The sequence below is a fragment of the Sciurus carolinensis genome, chromosome 9, assembly GCF_902686445.1.
Source record: "Sciurus carolinensis chromosome 9, mSciCar1.2, whole genome shotgun sequence".
NCBI classification, from domain to species: domain Eukaryota; kingdom Metazoa; phylum Chordata; class Mammalia; order Rodentia; family Sciuridae; genus Sciurus; species Sciurus carolinensis.
This window is the reverse complement of record NC_062221.1, coordinates 25,611,892-25,634,928: the sequence shown is the minus strand read 5'-3', so window position 1 is coordinate 25,634,928 and position 23,037 is coordinate 25,611,892. Positions and strand designations below refer to the sequence as shown.

Below are 23,037 nucleotides of genomic sequence, written 5' to 3'. Positions count from 1 at the left end.
TATTCTTTGCACGGTTATTCCCTCTACTTCTTCTCCCCTTTCCACTTCTTCCTCCCTTTCCACCTCCAAGAGCTGCTGCGCTTGTCTATATAGCATATTTTTGAAATTAGAAGGTGCCCAGTGCGCTAAGTGGTTGCAAGCCTGCTCTTGGGCTGCTGGCATGAATGAGGGCGTAGTGGCTGGATTTCGGTGCACGCTCGCTCCCTCTGCTGGACGTCTTGTGCAGCACAATTCGCTCAACTGCGCACAGAAGTTCGGCCGGTTCCCATTTTTGAGTCATAAGGCTCTAAAGCAAACCCAGGATGAGCACTCAGTCACTGACTTGTTTAAGTTCCCTTCATTCTTTTTCCTTGGTAGAGTATATTCAACATATTCTGCTGGGGATAATTTTTCCATTGGTTAATGACGTACTGAATATTTTCTGGGATAACTTGCTCCCAGCAGAATTTACCTGGTAGATTGTCCCTGGAGGTTTAAATTGTTGCAACTTTCCTGGAAGAGATTTGGAAGGAGGTGACAAGAGACTGTAAACTTTGTCTGCATGGTAGGTCAGCGATTCCATTGCCAAGAGTTTATTTTTAAGGAATAATTAAGATTATGTATATAACTTTTAGCTACAAGGTTGTCAGCAGCTTGTTTATAATAGTAAAAAGTTGATTTGTATTGCTGAGAATTAAATGTGCACAATATCAATAGTAATATTTGTTCTGATATTCAATAAACATGGTGAATTCTAGCTGAATTTCTAAATTATTCTTGTCCATTTGCTGTATGTTGTGTGGACAAATTCAGATAATTTGTCACATTGGTAGAATAGGCTATGCAGAAGAAAAAACAATCTACCTCCCAATCTCAGCTCAAAGTTATAAGAACATATGCATTTCATGCTTCCTGTTCATCACTAAAGGACTCCCAATGCAGGAGGTTGTATCCCAACAGGTACTTTTGTAATTACTGCGGCAGGGGAAGGAAATGGGGCAAATTATACACTGCTCTTAAATCTTCTTTCACTGGCAAGAGCAAGCCACATGACCACTTCTAACAAAATATTTTACTGGTAAGGAATTAAGTTTCGTTGAAAGTTTATAACTTTCCCAAAGAAGTGTGGTCCCATTGTGTACCCTTAAGAAGGGGACCCATAATCCCAGTGGCTTAGGAGCCTGAGGCAGGAGGATGGAGAGTTCAAAGCCAGTCTCAGTAACTTAGTGAGACACTTGTCAACTCAGTGGGAACTTGTCTCTAAATAAAATATAAAAAAGGGCCTGGGATGTGACCCAGTGGTTAAACACCCATGCGCTTAATCCTTGGTTCCAAAAAAAAAAAAAGAAAGGGGGGAAACCAGAATATGCATAAGGAGTCACAATAATAACAATGATAACAATGATTTCTAAGAGTAAGCCATAAGTCTATTTTAATAAGCAGAAAAGCATCTATGAAATGAAAAAGTAGGGGATATGAGAAAGCTATGAATGTGCTTCGTGTTCCATTTAACGGCTAGCTTTCAGTTGGTGGGAGAGAAAGGTACTGGAACAATTCTTCATGAAGAATGCCATAAACTAGTTTGGATCTTGACAAAAATGCAGTTTGAGACATGGCAGATTCGAGACTTGGAAATGCTGGAATGATAGATGAATATGTGGGGTTGAGACAAAGACCATTCAAAGGACATGCAAATAAATCTTCCACCTGTTGATATTTCAAAGGATTCTCTGGGCTCCTAATCGTTGCCATGGAAGGTGTGTATAAATTAGAAGAGCTTCAGGAGCTAGAATTTGGCAGAGGATTTGCATATAGACAGCCTCTGAGCATCACTCTACAATCCCTCCCAAGCATCTTACTGAAGCAACTTGTAAGTCCTATTTTTTAAACACCGTCTTTCACTAGGTCCTAATAATTATGTTAATTTGAAAAAACCTTGAGGGGATTTTGTCTATAGAGTGTATAATGTGATACAGGTCAGTGCGGATGGGAAAAATAATACGTGATATGGATTCTGTTTTTCAGGACACAATTGTGGAAAGAACATGCTGCAATACCTATGCCAAGTGTTTTGGAGAAGATGGGTACAGAGGTGATAATGGGTTTCCTGGGAGAAAGGTAAGAATATTTTTGAGTGTGGATGGGGGAGGGGAGAGAGATGACAGTCTAGAATCCACCATACACTGGGTTCTACACTACATATTTTACAAACTCTTCCTAATTTTGTCCTCTTAACAAACTTTCAAGTTTGCTGTTATTTTACACATGTGAAATTGAGGCTCAGAGAGGGGACATCACTTTCCCCAACTTGCACAGTCATGAGGTTTAAACTCCATATGTCTATCTGACTCCAGGTTTCCCATTTTTTCTGCCGTACTGTGCTGCCTTTTTAATGTCTGACAAATGTCTCACAAATTCTACCACTGCACAGAAATTTTCACTTATGTACCAGATTTTTACTTGTCCAACAGCTGCTGTCTTTTATTGTAGTAAAAACTTTTCCCCCACTTATCTAACATTATTTTTTTAAATAGGATTATATATTTGAAGATGTGATTGCTGGTTTCATGTAGCAGTTAAATTACACCTCCGTTAATTCTGTGCAAATTGATAGGAGAATATGTATGCAACACTTGTAAGGGGGAATAAATAATCGGAAATGGTTCTCAGGTATCTAGGGGCAGGCAAGGTACCTTCTCACAGAGACTATAGCTTTGTGGTGAGGGCACAGTCATAGATCCATGTGTAAGATTGAGTAGACTTGTTGGTTCTCTTTGGAAGGTTTTTCCATGAACTTCTTGGAATGAGCTTACTGGCTTTGCAGGCCAATCTTGCTAATTTAGTACAGTATAAAGTGTATAACTACCTTTTGAAAAATAATTTATGGTTATGTCTTAGCATTAGCTCCCCAACCCCTGTTCTTTAATATCAGATCTGAGAATCAGAAGATCAAGTTTGGGAACGTCTTGACCTGTGTTCTTGACAACTCAGTGATCATGCCTCAGAAATGTTTTGAAATTTGATCGCTCTGTTCTTTCTGTTTGTTAGAGATCAGTGGTTGTATCACTGGATAGGGATCCCAGGAAGGTTTCCAGAAGGGAAAAGGGGACGTGGGTTCAGTCCTGGAAGGTTCTTGACTTAGGCTGCAGAAAGGAATTTCGGGACACATCAAAAGAAGCGCAGAGATTTATTTAGGAAAGCAAATAGCAGAGCAGGGTATGCCCTCAAAGGCAGAGGGAGTGTGGGTGCTTCAGTGAGATGTGATTTGGGGGTCCTGGGCGACTCTTGTAAAGAAAGCTTTGTAAGTGGTGAACATGAGTGCATGCAGGGGTGCCCTTGGCCTGCTGAGCTCAGTTCCTTTGATTGTGGAGCACAGAGCAGGTCCCTGTTTATTTTTTCTCAGAAGCTTTAGGTTGATGTTATCTAGTTAATGGATAACTCTTGAACTATACCCACGTCATGGTTTTAAAACATTATCTCTCTAGGCTTCTTTTAAAATAATGAAGTATGTAGGGACTAAATCGCTGAGTTTATAGTACTTGAAGACTTATTGAACCTTCTAAGAATTGAGGACTGGAGGAGAACAGGCCTGGGGAGTGAAGGTGAGGGCATTCATGGACTTTTAGATTTAAAATTACAATCCCTCTTTCCTTCCCTGTTTTCTTTTTTTGGGGGTGGTACTGGGGATTAAACCTAGGGGCACTCAACCACTGAGCCACATCCCCAGCCCTATTTTGTGTTTTACTTATAGACAGGGTCTCACTGAGTTGCTTAGCGCCTCACCATTGCTGAGGCTGGCTTTGAACTTGAGATCCTCCTGTCTCAGCCTCCCAAGTTGCTGGGATTACAGGTGTGTGCCACTGTGCCCAGCTGTTTGTCTCCTTTCTGCCTGTCCTGCCTCAGTTTGTTGTACTGACTTTCATGTCTTTGTGGATCATAAAAGGGCTTCCCCCAAACCCACCTGCTCCTGTCACCTCAAAGGGAAGACTGTTCATCCAGAATTTTGTATCCTAGGCCTAAAAGTTTGTTACCCAAGAGGATGAATGCTGCTCTGGATGTGGCTGCTGAAAATAAGGTGGAAATGGAGGAAAAAAACCACAAATTATTAATCAAGTGTTAGAACTCCAACACACACATACCTTCAAGATCTCCCTGCAAGACTAGATGCAGTTAAGGAAGAAAATCTGAAAACCAAGTTCTTGAATAATATGTAGAAAACCTCCTGTCTGCTTTTAGTGTTTTCCAAACAACTGACACAAAATCAAGAGAAAGTAGGGGGTTGATTTCCCTTCTTCTTCTTCTTTTTTTTTTTTTCAGAATTGCTGTTGATTTTTTTCCCTTTGAAACTTGAATAGATTCCAAAAGTTACAGTATCTTTGTGACCTCATTGAATATTTGTGAAGATAATATTTGTTTTGATATATAGGTTTAGCATTGTCTTTTTTATAGGCTTAGTAAGATATACAAGAAAGCAACCACCACATTGTGAAAAAGTGACCTAAATCACATACTGAACCTACAGATTTGTGTACCCTCTCCACCATCTCAAGTCTCTGTTCCATTTGCCTCTTCCTCTGTTTCCATTCCCCCAAGGGGAGGGGAATTTCACATTTGAAATAGTAATTTTAATAGTAAATCACTTTCTAGAGTAACCTGAACTCTTAATAGTTGAAATGTAACCAAAATAAGATGCTTTCTTAGCCAGGACTTGCCATTTGTGATAATTACCAACAAGACAGGACGGTTGATTGAGGCTATAAAAGTGAAGATTTTTCTGTGAAACTGAATTGTCGTACTGGAAAGATTTGGTTGAAAAATGTCCGTTTGCGGGACTGGGATTGTAGCTCAGTGGTGGAGCACTTGCCTAGCACATGTAAGGCACTGGGTTCAATCCTCAGCACCACATAAAGACAAACAAACAAATAAATAAAATAAAGGTATATATATCAAGTCCATTTGCACAAAATAGCCCACTTGGTATCTGAAAAGGTTCATTCTGGACACGGGCATGTGTTAAAATATAGACAATCTTAAGGAAAGATAGAAAGGTAAGTAGTAGTAACCAACTCCAAAAATTTTTTTTCTCCAGATTTGTGTTATCTCTAGCCGAGTAACTCTTTTGGGGGAATATATATGAAAGTAGATTTAGTTTGAATTACATTATGTAAGCCACATATTAGGGATACCCATTACAGAATTTCATCTCAAGGTTTATTTGTAGATCAACTTTTGCTAAATTCCTTAAGAGGATAAATTAATGTCAGAACCATGAATAAATGTATTTATTCATGTATAATAATTGGTAATCTTCACCTCAGTATTTTATCTCATTTGTTTTCCCAGAATTATCTGTAAATTGAACTACTTGGTTTGCCGAGTTTTAGTCATTCTTTAATAATTTAAAAATATTTAGTTTGAAGATTCCATTTGGTAAGGGAATCAATATCAGAAATAATAAAAAAAGTTATGATAGGAAAAGGAGTCACTAATATAGCTTATGGTTATTGGATTTGGACAACTTTTAATCATGGATTAGCCTTATAGATTAGTGTAGGGTCTGATGAATGGCTTTGGCTGTATGAATATATAATAGACTGCAAACATTTTGCATCACTTTTGTGATCTAATTTACAAATATTTAAAACTGTGTTGCAGTTCTGCTTTGCTGTTTAGTAAAAAACCGTTTCAGAAAAAAAAATAGAGTTTGCAGATCTTATTGACCAGTTTTAGACTAAATAAACATTTTAGGTTATAAAATGGTAAGCCAGACTTTGTGTTTAGGCATGTGAAAAGAAGTAAAAAAAAAAAAAAAAAAAAAAGACTGAACAGCTGAGTCATTCAGAAATAAATAACCTTTTCTTATAAGTAAGATGATTGTTACTTACTGATGTTTGCTTAAACAAGGTCAGTAATGGTTTTCCTTAATCTTTTAACTAGAAACTGGTCTTTGAATTTTCAGAATAGAATGGCTTAAAAAAGCAATTTGGAAAAATAATAATAGTTTGATTTACTAAATATTAAAACAAACAGGTATTGTTTTTCCTGGAACACAGGCCAAAAATATTTGTTTTTTATATATCTTGGCATATGGTTTCCAGTACCTAGTAGATTCTCAATAAAATGTCAACTTAGTAAAACCAGGATATTTTTATTAACGATTTTATTTCACCTAAATTTGGGAAATGAAGAACTTAGAGTCCAACTTACTTATTTTAATTTAAAATCTTTTTTCAGGGAGAAAAGGGTTTTGCTGGGCTGCCTGGTCATCCTGGTAAAGAAGGTGAATATGTAAGTACTGAATATTCTTTTTTTCTTTTTATAAGTCAGGCTATTTTTATTTTATTTAAAAAAATATTTAGTTGTCATTGGACCTTTATTTTATTTATTTGTATGCGCTGCTGAGAATTGAACCCAGTGCCTCACACATGCTAGGCAAGTGCTCTACCACTGAGCCACAACCCCAACCCTCGTTTTATTTTTGATTAACATGTTTTAATTGTATATATTAGTGAGGATCAGTGTGATATTTCAATACATGCATACAGTATGCACTGGTCAAATCCAGCCTCCCTTTATGTCTGATGTATCTTATTTCTTTCCTTTGGAAAAATGTGATAAAATGGGTCAAATATTAGCAATACTTAGTTGGCACTTAAGTCATGAAAGTTTTTCTCATCTGTCATTTAAGTAGGTTTAACATATCTAAAATTACCGTTTATTATAACCAATGCCAGGCTTATGAGTTTTTACTTTTTTAAAAAATTTATTTATTCATTTAAACTTTCTTTTTGTAGTTGTAGATGGACACAATGCCTTTATTTTATTTATTTATTTTATGTGGTGCTAAGGATTGAACCCAGTGTCTCACACATGCTAGGCAAGCCCTGTGCTGCTGAGCTACAGCCCCAGCCAAGGAGTTTTTAAAGATGTAGTTTATGGAACATATTTAATGATGAAGGGTGACTATTTCGTTTTTTGTTCAGTGAATTTGGTCTGGGAATGTGGTCCAATATACATATAAGAGCAGTTGTTCATCAATGATCTAAATTGTAGGTAATTTGTTATTATTACTAAGCTATCCATATAAGTGGTTAAACAAAATAAATTGAAGTAAATCTAAGCCTATTCATATTACAAGGTCATTTTGATGCCTTCCTGGGTGGCCAAGAAGGTGGTGGAATTGCAGCTGACCACTGATGGTTGGCATGTAACCCTGGATACACTGATGGGAATGTTTTGGACAAGGAAAGTTATCTATCATGTGCTCATTGGTGGAGAAAAAAAAAATGTATGGTATAGGGAAAATTCTGAGTTTGGAGACTGGAATGTAGAGGGATGATTTTTATTCCATCATCTAAATACCAGAAGGATTTAAACATCCCATGGTTTTCACTTAATTTTCAATGATGGAAAACCACTTTGACACAGGTGCCTATTTAAAAACTGATTTGTAGGTATACCGTAGGTTTTCAAACTTTTTGGTCTCAGGATATCTTTGCACTTATTGCCTATGCAGATTTATTGAAATATAACTGACAAGTGAAGCTGTACAACTCACAGTGTATAATGGGATGATTTGATGTATTATGTATTGTGAAGTGATTACCACAATCAAGTTAGCTAATGCCTCCATCCACCTCACATAGTTACCTTTGTTGCCAGTAATGAGAATATTTAAGATCTACCCTCTTAATTTCAAGTATAGAATACAGTATTATTAACTATAGTCACCGTGATGTATATTAGGTCTTCATAACTTGCTTGCTTATGACTGAAGGTCTATACTGTCTGACCCACATCGCTGTACTTCCCCTTACCTTGATCCTCACACTTAAAAATTATTGAGGGTCTCTAAGAGCTTTTATTCTTGTGGTTTCTATCAATTGATATTTACCACATTAGAACTTAAGGCTGAGAAAAATTCTGAATTATTTACTTATTTTCTTACTTCAAAATGGCACAAGTATGTTAGCATAATGGACACATTCTTTTGTGAAAAATAACTATATTTGACAAAAAAATTAGTGAGAAGAGTGACAGTGTTTGACATATTTAGCTTATTAGAAGAAAGCTGGATTTGCATATTGGTTTTCGTATTTGGTCTGCTGTGATGTCACTTGCTATGTGGCTTCTTAAAATCTCTGCCATACACTTGGGAAGGAGTAAGAGTGAAAAAGAAAAATAACACTTTAGTTCTTAGTATCCTTTGTGGACCCTGGTACATGTGCATGCGGAGTTTCCTTGCTCACCTGGGCAGCATGTCTAAACCTTTGGACCCTCTGAACCTGGAAAACCAGCGGTAGGGGAAATGTTGCTGCTGAGACTTGCACAAGGTGATACTCTTCTTAAATCACGTTTATGGGATAATTGTTCAACTCTTCTGTTTCCTCAGTAAGCAAAGCCTTAGTTTCTGTAAGGTTTTTAACATTAGAAATACATGCAGAAATGGAAGGTGTGATTTTTTTTGCTATTTTGTTTAGAAGTGGTAAAAATATTTATTCTCATTTTAATGATTATTTAAAATGTCCTTTAGGTATTACTTTATTTTTTCTGCTGGGTTGGTGATTCAATGAGCTTGGCCTAAGTTGGAAGAATTACTTAAAGCTATTCAACCCATTTGAACCAGTGACTCTGATTTCAGACAAATGGGACTAATAAGGCCTTGTCTGTCCCTAGGAGATGAGTTTTGACCCCTTCTCTGTTGTCATAACATTGTAAAACCAAGATATTTTATAAAGAGCCTTTAGTATAGAGGTAGACATATAATGCATGGGACATACATAATTTAAAATTTTATAGTCGCTGCTTTAAAGTAAAAAGAAACGGTTAATTTTAATTATCATTTTGTTAAACCCAATGTATCTAAAATATTATTCCAACATGTAATTAATCTAAAATTAATGAGATAGCTTACTTTTAACATAAGTTGTCTTTAAGGTCTGGTATTGTGCACTTGAATCATGTCTCACTTTAGACTGGACACATTTCTGGGAACGCTCAGTGACCATGGTGGCTGTGGCTATTGTATATGACAGAGTAGTTTTAGCCAGTCTCATTTTCTTTATGTATATATATATATATTTTTTTTTCAATTAGTTCTACCTGACAGTAGAATACATTTTGACACATCATACACAAATGGATTATAATTTCTCTATCCTTCCTACTTTTCTGCCCCCTCCCCTCTCTTCACTCCCCTCTGTCTAGTCCAAAGTACCTCTATTCTCCCCACCCCCTTATTGTGAATTAACATCTTCATATCAGAAAAAGCATTTGGCCTTTGGTTCTTTGGGATTGGCTTATTTTGCTTAGCATAGTATTCTCCAGTTCCATCTATTTACGGGCAAATGTCATAATTTCAGTCTTCTTTAAGGCTGAGTAATATTCCATTGTGTATATATACCACAGTTTCTTTGTCCATTCATCTGTTGAAGGACACCTAGGTTGGTTCCATAGTTTAGTTAATGTGAATTGAGCTACTATAAACATTGATATGGCTGAATCATTGTAGTAGCTGATTTTAAGTCCTTTGGATATAAACCTAGGAGTGGGATGACTGGGTCAAATGGTGGTTCTGTTCCAAGTTTTCTTAGGAATCTTCATACTGCTTTCTATAGTGGTTGCACCAATTTGCTTTCCCACCAGCAATGTATGAGTGTACCTTTTCTCCCACATCATCACCAACATTTATTGTTATTTATATTCTTGATAATTACCATTATGACTGGAGTGATATAGAATCTCAGTGTAGTTTTGATTTGCATTTCTCTAATTGCTAGAGATGTTGAACATTTCTTCTTCTGTGAAGTGTCTGTTGAGTTCCTTAGCCCATTTATTGATTGGGTTATTTATTTTTTTGGTGTTAAGTTTTTTGAGTTCTTTATATATCCTGGAGATTAATGCTCTATCTGAGGTATGTGTGGTAAAGACTTTCTCCCATTCTGTATGTTTTCTCTTTGTATTATTAATTGTTTCCTTTGATGTGAAGAAACTCCCATTTATTGATTCTTGACTTTACTTCTTGCACTTTAGGAGTCATTTAGAAAGTCATTTCCTAAGCTGACATGGTGCAGACTTGGGCCTACTTTTTCTTTTATTAGGCACAGAGGGTCTCTTTTCTAGTGCCTAAGCCTTTGATTTACTTTGTGTTGATTTTTATGCAGGGTGAAAGATAGATTTCTTTTTGTTACATCTGGATTTCCAGCGTCCCCAGCACCATTTGTTGAAGAAGTTATCTTTTTTCCAATGTGTGTTTTTGGCACCTTTGTCTAGAGTGAGATAGCTGTATTTATATGGGTTTGTCTCTGTGTCTTCTGTACCATTGGTCTATGCGTCTGTTTTGGTGCCAGTATCATGCCATTTTTATACTATGGCTCTGTAATATAATTTAAGGTCTGGTATTATGATGCTTCCTGCTTCATTTTTCTTGCTAAGAATTGCTTTGGTTATTCTGGGTCTCTTATTTTTCCAAATGGATTTCATGATTGCTTTTTCTGTTTCTATGAAGAATGTCATTAGAAATTAATGACAATTCCACTAAATCTGTATAACATTTTTGGTAGTATGGTCATTTTGATAATGTTAATTCTGCCTATCCAAGAGCATGGGAGATCTTTCCATCTTCTTAGGTCTTCATTCTTTAGTGCTCTGTAGTTTTGATTGTAGAGGTCTTTCACCTCTTTTGTTAGATTGATTCCCAAATATTTTATTTTTTGAGGTTATTGTGAATGAGTTAGTTTTCCTAATTTCTCTTTCACTGGATTCATCACTGATGTATTGGAATGCATTTGATTTATGGATGTTAATTTTGAATCCTGTTACTTTGCTGAATTCATTTATTAGTTCTAGCATGTTTTTGGTGAAATTTTTTTGATCTTCTAAATATAGAATCATGTCACTGGTAAATAGTGATAGTCAGTTCTTCTTTTCCTATTTGTATCCTTTAAATTCTTTCTTCTGTCTAATTGCTCTTGCTAGAGTTTCAAGGACAATGTTGAATAAAAGTAGTTAAAGAGAGCATCCTTGTCTTGTTGGCCTTGGCTCATTTTATTTTTAATGCCATTCTCCCAAGAGAATGATTTCTCTCTGCATTGTGCTCTGAATGGCTTACTGTCTTTTTCCCCAAAACAGGTCACATGGCCTGAGAAGTGGCAGAGACCTCTGTGCAGATGGAGTGGTTTCAGAGTGGGGTTCTGAAATCCTATTTGTAAGATCAAGTTGAAAAATTTAAATTGTTCTGATTGTCTCTCACTAACTGATCTCCTCTCCCCTGAAACCCTTTCCCATTTTGTGGCATAAAATAATAATTTTATTATGTTCATGGCATCTGTGGGTTGGGAAACCAAAAAGGGAACAGAAGTGGGATGACTTTTCTCGGTGTCTGGGGTGTCAGCTGGGTGGATAAGAACTTCTGGGGCGGTAGAAGCTGGGACCAGGGACCTAATGCCAAGGTGGCATATTCTGTCACTTGTCTGGACTCTTATTTAGGATGGTGGAAGGACAGGCTGAGCTGGAACCTCAAGGCTACTGGGTCTGAGAGGGAGCATCCCCACAGGGAAGGGCCCCCTGTGAGTGACCATTCCCAGAGACCAAGGCTGAAACCATGAGGCTGTTGACAGAGCCTCAGAAATTATCCTCTCAATGTCTATCTCATCCTGATGGTTGGAAACCGGTCACTGAGCCCAGGCCACATTCAAGGGGAGGGAATCAGATTCCTCTAGATGGAGGAGTGGTAGGTCACAGAGTGTGTGGGATGGGAGATATTGATGTCCAGCTTTGGAAAATACAATCTGCCTGACTCATGAATTCTATAGATTTAAACAATTTATCTACTATGAGTGAGTAGTTTAGTTCAGTAGAAACGCTAGGACTAAATTCTCCATCCAGATGAAACTTAAACACCATACACTGAACCTAACAGTGCAGGTAGACTAGAGAGAAGGGGAGAGAACCGACATTTATTTAGCATTTACTATGTGTCAAGCCCTGCTTTAGGCATTTTGTATGTTATTAAATTTAATTTTCATCACAACCCTCCTGGTACCTATGAATAGTTTCATTGTATAGATGAGGACTAGGAATGTGCAGAATGACCTGTTAAGGTCACATAAAGAATGTGACCAAACCTGTTTGATGCCAGAACCTGTGTTTTTTCATTATCTCTTGTTACCCTAATTTTTATTAAAAAAAATATTTTTTGGTACCAGGGATTGAACCCAGGGGTGCCTCCTGAGTTGCCGGGATTGCAGGCGTGCATCACCATGCCCGGCTGCGACCTTTAGATATCGAACATCTCATTTGTCCTGTCATGTGGTTTGTGAAGTATTTCCTGTATAGTATCTCATGTAGTCAATATGAGATCCTATGAGATCATTGGAAATCTGTGTTATCTAGATCCACATTTATAAGTGGGGAGAATTGTGATTTATGGAAACGTGTAACAGTCCAAGTTCACCAAACAAGTTGGAAGCAGAACTAAGACTTGAATCCAGGTTCTTAATAAAAGAATCCAGAGTGCTTCTCACTTTATCACATGCCTATATATAGTCTGAGCAGCTTCTGTATTTTCTGACCTCATGAAGTCTAAATTAGATGTTACAAATAATGTAGATTCTCTTTTGATTAAAGCTCATGGGTCGTGTGAGACTTTCTAATTCATATTTAATCAATTTGGCAAAAGGCATGATGTCTACCATTCCCTTCCTTATTCAGTGCATAGATGAGAAGCTTCTACCCACTAATATAATTCAGTGAGTCATTCTCCAAATCCTGATTGATGTCTTCTGTGTGTCAGGCAAAAGGTTTGGGACTGGAAACCCAGAGATAAATAAATGAGACACTGTTCTTGTCTCAGTGAAGCTTACAATATGGCAGGAAATTCTGATACATAAAAACCAACCAAACAACACCATCAAAAAACACAACACCCTCACTATTATAAATGCTAAGTTAAATCCATAAACTATTATAAGGACAACCAAAGGGCTGTTGGGTGGGGTAACAAAAGATGCTTCTCAGGAGTAGGGTGACAAATGACCCATACTTTAGGAATGGGAAGAATTTCACCTAGAAGAGAAACTATTAAATCAAGTTTTTTTTTTTTTTTTCTTGGTGGGACCATAAGAAAACCTCTATCCAGTTTCAGCTGTCTGAAGGAAATGTTCAAACATATCTATTTTATTTGAATTCTGAAGTTTTGCCCCTGTGGTTTGACTGAACTGATTAAAAACAAAGATAATTTGGGCTTCTGTGATTTTTGGGGGTCTTGAGATGGACAGTTGGTGAATTAACAATCCGACTGCCTTGCAGGCCATCTGATCAGATCCTTGAAGATGTAAAAGCAACTGTTAAGGACCCTGTGCCTCAGCCATTTTGGTGGTCATTATTGCTGGTTTGAACTGGCTGGGTGGTGACAGAGGCAGTTGCTTGGTGGTCTCCCCGCGTCTCTTTCTTTACAGGGAGAAAGAGGCCCCAGAGGTCTTCCTGGACCCCGAGGTGAGGAAGGATGCCTGGGTGTGAGGGGACCTAAGGTGAGTGAGACCTCAAGTTGGAGGATTCTTTCCCTTTCTTGGTTGCAACCCTTGAGTTCAAGAAAAATCTTCATTCCTCAGCATAATTATGGTGGCTTAACTTCTTTTTAGACTGAAGGCTCTCTAAAAGTAAAGCCTCCGGAAAGCAATCAACTGCACACAGCTTGCTGGGAGGTGATCCTAGCAATCAGTGGCAGAGGAGTAAGGAAGGGAGTAAGACATGGAGGGAAGGTGACCTCAAACGATGCATTAGCAGATCACTGCCATGGGCAGATGCAGCTCAGTGCTCCCCAGGAACTCTGGCAGCCAGTGTTGAACATGCACCTCAACGTTTTCCCATTTGAAGGGTGAAGGAGCTGGGTGTTTGTACACCACATCCTATCAGGTTATTGAGGGCTGATGCCAGGAGGTGTTAATTCCCCAGCTCCTTTGGCCTGTCCTGCCTGTAGGCAAAGCAGGCTTTGGTCCCAGGAAAAAACCTCAGTAAAAGAGCTGAGAGTGCCTGTGGTTGGAAGGTAGGTTCGAGAACACTGAAAATGTACAGATAAGGGGATTCGGTTGGGGCACTTCTTCAAGTGACTGCACTCCAGGTGCCTCAACCTTTTGTTATTGGATAATCTCTTTTTATAAGGTAAGAAAAAAAATTTCTACAACATAAAGGTCTTCGTTTTAAAAACTTTTGTTCTTTTTAGTTATACATGACAGTCGAATGTATTCAACATAAAGGTCTTAGAGTTTTCTTGATCACAATGACCATGTTTTGTATATTACAATAACAAGTTACTCTTCCAATTACTTTGTCCTGTAGTTCCTCGGAGCCTTCTCACTCTTGCTAACCAGTGTATTCTCACTTGTGCTTGAAAAAAGATGTCATTATAAAAATAAGTGGCAGGTTGCTGCTGTCCTGCCTACTCTGTGAGGAACAGCAAGGTGCAATTTTCTCCAGGTCATAGGCAAAGGAGGGCGGTAGTAATCAGAGAGCTGTGAAACCCATCACATTTGCTGGACAAGAAAAGGCATCTTCATTCTGATCTAATAATTATATTTTCTTCAAATCAGGTAACATGGTTTCCTAAATGAAACAAAGGTTCAAGAATCTCATTCAAGCCAAATTCTTTATTTTATTTTGCAGTACAGGGGATTGAGCCCAGGGCTTTGTACATGCTAGGCCAGTACTCTACCACTGAGTTATATTCTCAGCCCTATTTTATTTTTGATTAACATGTATTAATTGTATCTGTTAGTGGGGTTCAGTGTGATATTTCAACATGTACATACTTTGTGCACTAATCAAATCCATCCTCCTCCTTTACCCATTTCTCCACCTCTGCTGCCTTCCCAACCTCTAGCAATCACTGTTAGACAGTCAGGTCAACTTTCTTTTTTTCTTTTTCTTTTTTTTAAAACCTCTGCATATAAGAGAGAACATTTGATACTTTCCTTTCTGTGTCTGGTTTATTTCACTTAATTTTCTCTAGTTTCATGCATTTTGCTGCAAATGATGAGATTTCTTTCTTTTTTATAGCCGGGAGTAATATTGCACTGTGTATATACACCACATTTTCTTTTATCAGTTGATGGGCACCTAGGCTGATTCCATATCTTAACTCTTTGAATAGTGCTGCAATAAACATGATCATGCAGGTATTTATATGGTATGCTGATTTAATTTCCTTTGGATATATATACCCAGCTCAATTATTCTTATTTCTTCTTAACTTTAGGGAGCAAGAGGATTTTCAGGACAGCAGGTAGGTAACCATCTTTACTCTTAAACTGGACAGCAGTCTCTTTGGGAAACATAATACTGATTCCAATTCCCTTTCCTTTGCTTGATGGGGCGAGGCTTTTAAATTTTAGACAAGGGAGTGGGTCAGATCTTATTAATATTTGAACCTCCATGCCAATAAGTGACTATTGACTGTTTGTAAAACATGTATTTCAATCGAGGTAGTGACATATATTATTATTTTCAAATCTTGCTGACTCTAGAATAATATTGAACCACCATATCCATCACAGGACAGTCTAGAGTGTGATGTAGAGGGTCAGATCAAATTGGGTGCCAAATGAGAGAAGGGTGATAGAACAGGGTTGGTGGAGAAGGAGTTGCCACGATTAGTTAATGATTTAACTAAATCAGTTTTTGTAGTGCTGGGGATTTAACACAGGGCCTCACACAGGCTAGGCAGGTGCTCTACCACTGAGTTACATCCCCAGCTTGAGGGAATAATTTTGCATGCAGATTCAAAAATCAAAGCTTCCATTTGCTGAGTCATAAATACTTATGGCATGCCCACTCTGTTCCCGGTATTGTCCTAAGGAGTGGTTACAAAACGATGAAAAGACAGACAAGGGCTCATGACTTTTATTTTTTTACCCAGACCTTGTGATATTACTGATTCACCTCTTATGGCCTGTGACACGTGTTGCCCATAATTCGGTCCAAGAGTCTGGGATACTAATTGTCATATACCAACTCAGCTCCATTTTTGTTTAAAAAATTTCTCCTGAAATTTTTGTGGACAGTAGGAGGAAAGCAACTATTCCACATGTGTAAATGCATTTAATTCTGCTTGCAAAGTTCTGCTTTATAATGAATGTATTAATTGTCATGTTGAAATAAGTGGCAAGATAAAGAGCCCATAATTGAAAGCGATGGAACATTTGATGAGATGTTATTATGCATTTGCCTTCCCAACCTGCTTTAAAAACTCTTGTTACCAAGTTGGCCTTGATTTTTCAGTTTTTTATTTTAAAAAAAAGTTTCCCAAAATGCATAGACATATACACATACTCATTGAATTTCTCCTTAAACTGTGATCTTCCAGGTTCCCATTATATAGATTAATCCAATCATAATTTTAAAAAAATTAAAGAATGTGAATGACAAAAATATATTTTTAGTATGAGACAGGTAGTAGAAATGTTTCATTCAGCCTTGAATTCAGTGCTGTGTTTAAAGTCTTTCCATTTTTGGATTCCGGGATTGAACTCAGGGACATTTGATCACTGAGCCATATCCCCAGCCCTATTTTCTATTTTATTTAGAGACAGGGTCTCACTGAGTTGCTTAGCACCTCACCGTTCCTGAGGTTGGCTTTGAACTCGAGATCCTCCTACCTCAGCCTCCCGAGCTGTTGGGTTTACAGGTCTGCCCCACTGTACCCAACTAGGATCTTTCTTTTTTTTTTTTTTTAAATATTTATTAAAATTTTATTTATAGAAATAAATGTAACAAATTCCATTGAGCAAAGACAGTATTAATTTTTTGATCATAGGAAATATTTAGAATATTTTTCTCTATCTTTTCTATACTATTTTCAACAATATCATAAACATACTTGGAGTGGCATCTTAGCATACCCATGAGAATAAATTTTTAAAGTCCATAATGTGAAATTTTTTGGTTTGGAGACTTTACCAAATTTCCATCTAGTGGCCATAAAATCTAAGGTCTTGAAATCAACACACTGATTTTTTTGAGAACTTATCTCATCCTGTCATATGAAAACCATGAGTAATCTTTGACATTTTGGAGTTGAACATTCAGATATTCTACTCCCAACAGCAGCATGAATTTCGTGATGGGGTCATTCGATTTTGCTGGGGGATAGGATCTTTCTTGTCCATTTGAAATTTGAGTTTTTTCCCTAAGCTATTCCCTTTCCTCCTCTTCTCCCTTTTCCTTCTCTTCTTGGTCTTCCTCTTCCTCTTCCTCTTTCTCTTCTTTCTCCTTCTTAGCCCCTGAACCCACTAGGAAAAACAGTAATGACTATTTCAGGGAGAAGCGCTTTTTAATAATTGCATGCTATATGTAAGTGTTGTTTCAGAAGGTCTAGATTCTGCTGGCTATATAGCCCATCACATAGAGTGCCTGCCTCACATGCTTGAGACCCCGGTTTGAGTCCCCAGCACTGTTAGATTGTGGAAATAACAAACAAACAAATGAAACCAGAAGGTCTAGATTCTTCTACCAACTGGGAAATAAGTTAGCAAGGAAGTTAACATCAAAGAAATATCCATGTATACCTGTTTCTATTTTATGTAACTCTGATGTTCCTTTGCTCCACAGGGCAACCCTGGAGAAGAAGGTGCTGATGGCTTGGATGGAGAGCAGGTACGGAAGTATTTCATTTTGTTTTCCCCTTGACTAGTCTGGCATTTATACTCTTTTAGTGAGTATAGCTTTTCCTGATTAGTCACGTATATTCAACAGTGTTTAAGTTCACTTATATTATTTATTCTTATCTCTGACATACATGGATCCCAAAAACCCAACTTTACCCCCCTCTGATATCACATATTAATCATTCAGTATTTTAGTTCCATCCTATTTTTGTTAGATCCTGTCAGGCATTGTTATTATTATCATTCTCCATAGCCAGTGCTTATCTAGCTTTATCCGTATATCAACTAGTATTGTCAAAGTCTTTCTTTCAGTACTGTTGATGCTTTCAAAAGAACAAGGAAAACATCATGTATCTCTTACCCAAGGTAGAACTTGTGGAGTTTCCTTTAATGAAGGTTGTTTCATTGTAAACTCCCTTGGCTTTATTTTCCTGAAAATCTCTTTATTTTATTCTTTTTCTTGAAAGATAGCTCTTTGGGTAAATAATTCAGTGTTGATGGTTATTTTCTTTCAGCACTTTGAAATATAACTTTCTAGTTTTCTGGTTTTTATTGTCTTGTATCATTCATTATTGCTCTTAAGAAGTTATGTTTCAAAATAATTATTCCTTGGTAAGCAATATATAAAAAATATGTATCAGGCTGCTTTTAAAAATTCCCTTTGTTTTTTCTTTTTGACAGTTTCAGTATGATATGTCTAGGTGTGAGTTTCTTTTTACTTATTCTGCTTGGGACTTGTTAGGCTGTTGAATCTAAGTGTTTATGTCTTCATTAAATTTTAGAAAATACTTAGAAAAATCATCATATCAAAATCTTTATTTTTGTGTTTGTCAACTTTCCATCACTATAACAAAATATCCAAGATACTGAATTTATAAAGAAAAAAGGTTAATTTGGGCTTATGGCTTTAGTTCAAGATTGGGTAGACCCATAACTTTTAGACCCTGGTGGAGGTGCTGGAAGGCAATGGTGGGGAGCATGTGGTGGAACATACTCACCTCATGGTCAGGAAGCAAAAGAAGAGGAAGAGGAAGGAGCCAGGATCCCATAATTTCCTTCAATGACCTAAAGGTCTCACATTAGTCTCCAGCTCTTAAAAGTCCATAGCTTTCTCACAATACTGCCACCCTGGGACCAAATCTAAACACATGGGTCTTTGTGGAGACATTAAACATCCAAAGTGTAGCACTTGTTTTCTCAATTATCCTTTTTTTTTGTGTGTGTGTGGTGCTGGGGATCCAACCCAGGGCCTTGTGCTTGCAAGGCAAGCACTCTACCGACAGCTACATCCCCAGCCCTCAATTATCTTTTTATAGAAGTCTAATTAGAAATTTGATGAGAACTTCTCATTCTTTCCTAACTGTCTTCTTAGCTGCTTTTCATATTTTCTATTTCTTTGTCTTTCTGGGACACATTCTCTATAATTTCTTCTGTGCACTAATTCTCACTTCACTTCTGTTTAATATGTTACTTATCTTGTCAGCCAAATTTTTAATTTCATTTATTATATTTTTTACTTCAAGGATTTTTTTTTTTGGTGCTGGGGATTGAACCCAGGACCTTGTGCATGCGAGGCAAGCACTTTACCAACTGAGCTGTATCCCCAACCCAAGGTTTTTTTTTTTTTTTTTTTTTTTCTTTAAAAAATTGACTTGGGCCTTTTTTCATAGTTGCTTGCTATTTTATTCATTCTTTTGCTTATTTTAATAATCATATTAAATATACTTATTTTATATTCTGTATAAGATAATGCCAATATGTATAGTCACCGTGGGTCTGATTCTGTTGTTTTTATTTCTTCTGGCTTCTCAGTCATGGTGTCTCCCTCCTGTGTGTTGTGACTTTTGATTCACATCTGGTTTTGATGGAACTTCATCTGTGAAAAGGTGTTAAAGCCTGAGTTGAGATTGTTTGCTTCTGCCATGTTCCTAGTGCACTAGTTACTGGTACCAATAAAAAATTGTCAAGCTGAGGTCTTTCTTCACACACACACACACACACACACACACACACACCCCACGTGCTGATCACAAGACGCTCTAGGACAGCCAAGAGCTCTTACCTCTTCTGAATCCTGCTCTCTCTTTATTCTGAACAAAGTTTTTCTCTTTTTTCTTTAACATCTTATTAATATGTCTAAAATATGTTTTGATTTATCTGGAATTTGCAATTTTTTTCAGGGGGAGGGTTGCTCAGAGGATCTAGTCTGTCATGCTGTTGTGGTAAAGTGACTTCCTGCTCTTGGCTAAAATGTGAAACTATCTGAAGTTTCTAGGGTGACTAATAGAATACAGATTCTTTATATATTTCTTTTTCTTTTCCCAGGGTAATCGTGGAGTTCCAGGATCACCTGGAGAAAAAGGAAATAGGGGAAATTGGGTAAAGTTTGCAGGCATTCTGTTCTCATTTCTACTGGGTAAACTGATATCAGCCATTTATTTTTAAGTTGTGGGAAGGAACATTTAGTGGTTTAAAGACTAGATTGAGAGTTAAAGGACAGGCAATGTTAGATGACTGGAATGTTTACTTAGGACTCTGCTGATAGTGAAACAAGGCATGTAAATCCAGGGACTTAACCTTCTTTGCTTTAGAGCCACAATTGTGTCCCTGTCTAGCTCACAAGTTTTTCATGGCTCCCTGTTACTAATGGTTTAGTCTTCCATCCAAGGCTGTTCAACCACGTTCTTCACTAATCTCAATTAAGTCAAATTGTCCTTCTGTCTCCTGAGTGTTCCTTATGTATGCCCACCACTTCTGAGTCTTTGCTCATACCAGCTGCCCTTCCTGGAATTCCATCTTCAGTGCTTATTTGAATATCACCTTTCTCCCAGTGACGAGCTCCTTTCTTTCTTCCTAATGATGGATTCCTTCACCATGTCAGTCTATAGTGCTATCCCTTTTTCTTCATTCTTGCAACTTTCATTTTTTGTACTAACTTCTTGATAGTGATAATATGCAATAATTTTATTTCTATGTAAGAGAAGAACCATACCTGGTATATGTACTTCAGCTTTCCCTTCCTGTGCCCATGGCAGACATTGAGTACAGAATCCAGCATGGCTGTTTAGCTTCTGTTGTTTGATAGAATTACATAGGGATAGGGGTTGAAATTTATTCACTTATCCTTTGTCGTCCTCATGAAATTAAAGCAATGTTTTTACTCCAAGAATGCACAATTAATGGTGTAGCTCAACTTCCTGATAAATAAAACAGTAAGAATCAGAAGACATGCCTTATTATTGTGGTTTAAATTCCAACTAGAAGTGTGTGGATCAGATTTTGGAGAAGGAAAAGGGCACCATACTTCCTTAACAGTACAGAACTTTAAGTTTCAAGTGCATTTGTTAAATTCAATAAATACTTGTCAAGTTCTTCCTAAATATGGGACATTTTGCTACAAAGTAGTGTTCAAAGATAAATAAGTCATGGCAATTTATGACCAACATAGAGCTTATTAACCTGTGCAGGAGATAAAGTTTATATAGGAAGAACTGCAATACAAGGTAGGTTTGATAAAGGATATAGGACGGTGCAAACAGAGAGTCAATGGGAGCTCAGTGACTTGGAGAGGAGACTAAAATAGGGTGACTTTTCTTTACGGATTAAACATCAAAACTTACTGAGCCTCTATTGTAATCCAGGCATAACTGTGTATCTCAGAACTGGTCTCTACACAGGGAGATAGACATTAATGAAGTAATCATGGAAATCATTCTAAGATTGCCACTGAGATCTGTGCACGGGGAAGGAAGTGACAGAGGATCCAATTCAGCTTGTGCAGTCAGGAAGGTTTCTTTGAGGGAGTGAATGAAATTTGAATTATCAGTAGCAGTTAATCATAATGAGGGAGAAGGGAGGAGGGCAAGAGAACAACCTTCCATACTAAGAACTCTGGCATTTAAGCAGGTGCTAAGGGTAGTGAGGACCCTGGCATTACAGGGAACACAGGAAATCAAGACTTAAAAACTCAGTTCTTTTGTTAGTAGGAAGAGAAGAGATGCTTAAGGAACAGTCACAAGGGAAGACAGTATTAGGAGAACTCAATGTAAGATTCCAATTTGGCAACAGTAGGAGATGAAACAAAAAGTTAAAGAGTGAGAGGAAAGTCTTGACTGAGTAATCAAGGGATATTAGAAGTTTCTGGGGAGACATATGCTTGAAGAGAGAGGACATGTTTGAAGCTAGAGGTCTGGGAGTTTACTCTGGAAGCCCAATGTCTGGGTCAGAGAAAGGAGGGACTGGAAATAGGGCAAACTGTAAAAGAGTCTGTATGCCAGACTACGGAACATTTTAATTTCTTCTTTCTGGTCCTAGAAGATGGTGTGTTTGTCAACTGTTTTTTTTTTTTTTTTTTTTTTTTTTTTGGGTGCTGGGGATCAAACCCAGGGCCTTGTGCTTACAAGGTAAGCACTCTACCAACTGAGCTATCTCCCCAGCCCCGTTTGTCAACTTTTTGTTGCTGTGACCAAAATACCTGAGAGAATGAAAAATTTATTTTGCTCATGATTTCAGAGGTTGCCGTGGGTCTGAGTGAGGCAGAGCATCAAGGTCAAAAGGCATGATAGCAGAGCAAGGCTGAGCGGTTCATGGCATCCATAAAGGGGCGGGGTGGGGGGAGAGACAGACACGTTGATTTTGAAAGGAAGGGCCAGGGACAAGATAAACCCTTCCAGTACAGCCCTACTTCCTCCAAATAGGCTCTACCTCCCAGTAGTCCATTCAGCTATCAGTAAATCAAATGGATTAATCTATCAATGAGGTCAGAGCTCTTATGATCCAATCATTGTCTAAAAGTCCCACCTCTGAACCTTGCTTGTTAGGGACCATGATTCTAACATGTGAGCTTTTGGGAAGCATTTCAGATCCAAACCATAATAGGTAGGCACATCTGTTTTGCAAATGAGAAAAGGGAATATCCCAAGAAATTTGCCTATTAAACTGGGCTTGGTGACTCGTGCCTATAATCTCAGTTACTTGGGAGGCTGAGGCAGGAGGATTGCAAGTTTGAGGCCAGCATTGGCAACTAAAGTGAGACTGCATCTCAAAATGAAAAATATAGGGGCTGGGGTTGTGGCTCAGTGGTAGAGCACTTGCCTAGCATGTGTGAGGCACTGGGTTTGATTCTCAGCACCACATATAAATAAATAAAATAAAGGTCCAATGACATCTAAATATATATATATATATATATATATATATATACACACACACACACACACACACACACACACATAATAAATGAATAAAATAAAGGCCCATTAACATCTAAAAATATACATATATAAAAAGGGCTGGGGATGTATCTAAGAGGTAAAGTGTCCCTGGGTTTTAATCCCCAATACCAGGAAAGGGGGAGAAGAAATTTGCTTTTCTAGTATATTACAGCAGGATTGGAATT

At 37.6% G+C, this 23,037-nt stretch overlaps 1 protein-coding gene and 1 pseudogene across 5 annotated transcripts in view; both read left to right on the top strand.

Moving 5' to 3' along the window:
* The window catches only part of LOC124993408 (collagen alpha-4(VI) chain-like), a 129,881-nt gene that overhangs the window by 52,171 nt on the left and 54,673 nt on the right, over nucleotides 1-23,037 (top strand). For all 5 annotated transcript variants that reach the window (XM_047565222.1, XM_047565221.1, XM_047565223.1 and 2 more), the window contains 7 exons: nucleotides 1,704-1,849; nucleotides 2,005-2,097; nucleotides 6,214-6,267; nucleotides 13,437-13,508; nucleotides 15,233-15,259; nucleotides 17,584-17,628; nucleotides 19,965-20,018. In XM_047565222.1, coding sequence (XP_047421178.1) covers nucleotides 1,704-1,849; nucleotides 2,005-2,097; nucleotides 6,214-6,267; nucleotides 13,437-13,508; nucleotides 15,233-15,259; nucleotides 17,584-17,628; nucleotides 19,965-20,018 — 491 coding nt within the window. The remainder of the gene's footprint in view (nucleotides 1-1,703; nucleotides 1,850-2,004; nucleotides 2,098-6,213; nucleotides 6,268-13,436; nucleotides 13,509-15,232; nucleotides 15,260-17,583; nucleotides 17,629-19,964; nucleotides 20,019-23,037) is intronic.
* On the top strand, nucleotides 2,639-5,093 carry LOC124992757 (short coiled-coil protein-like; annotated as a pseudogene).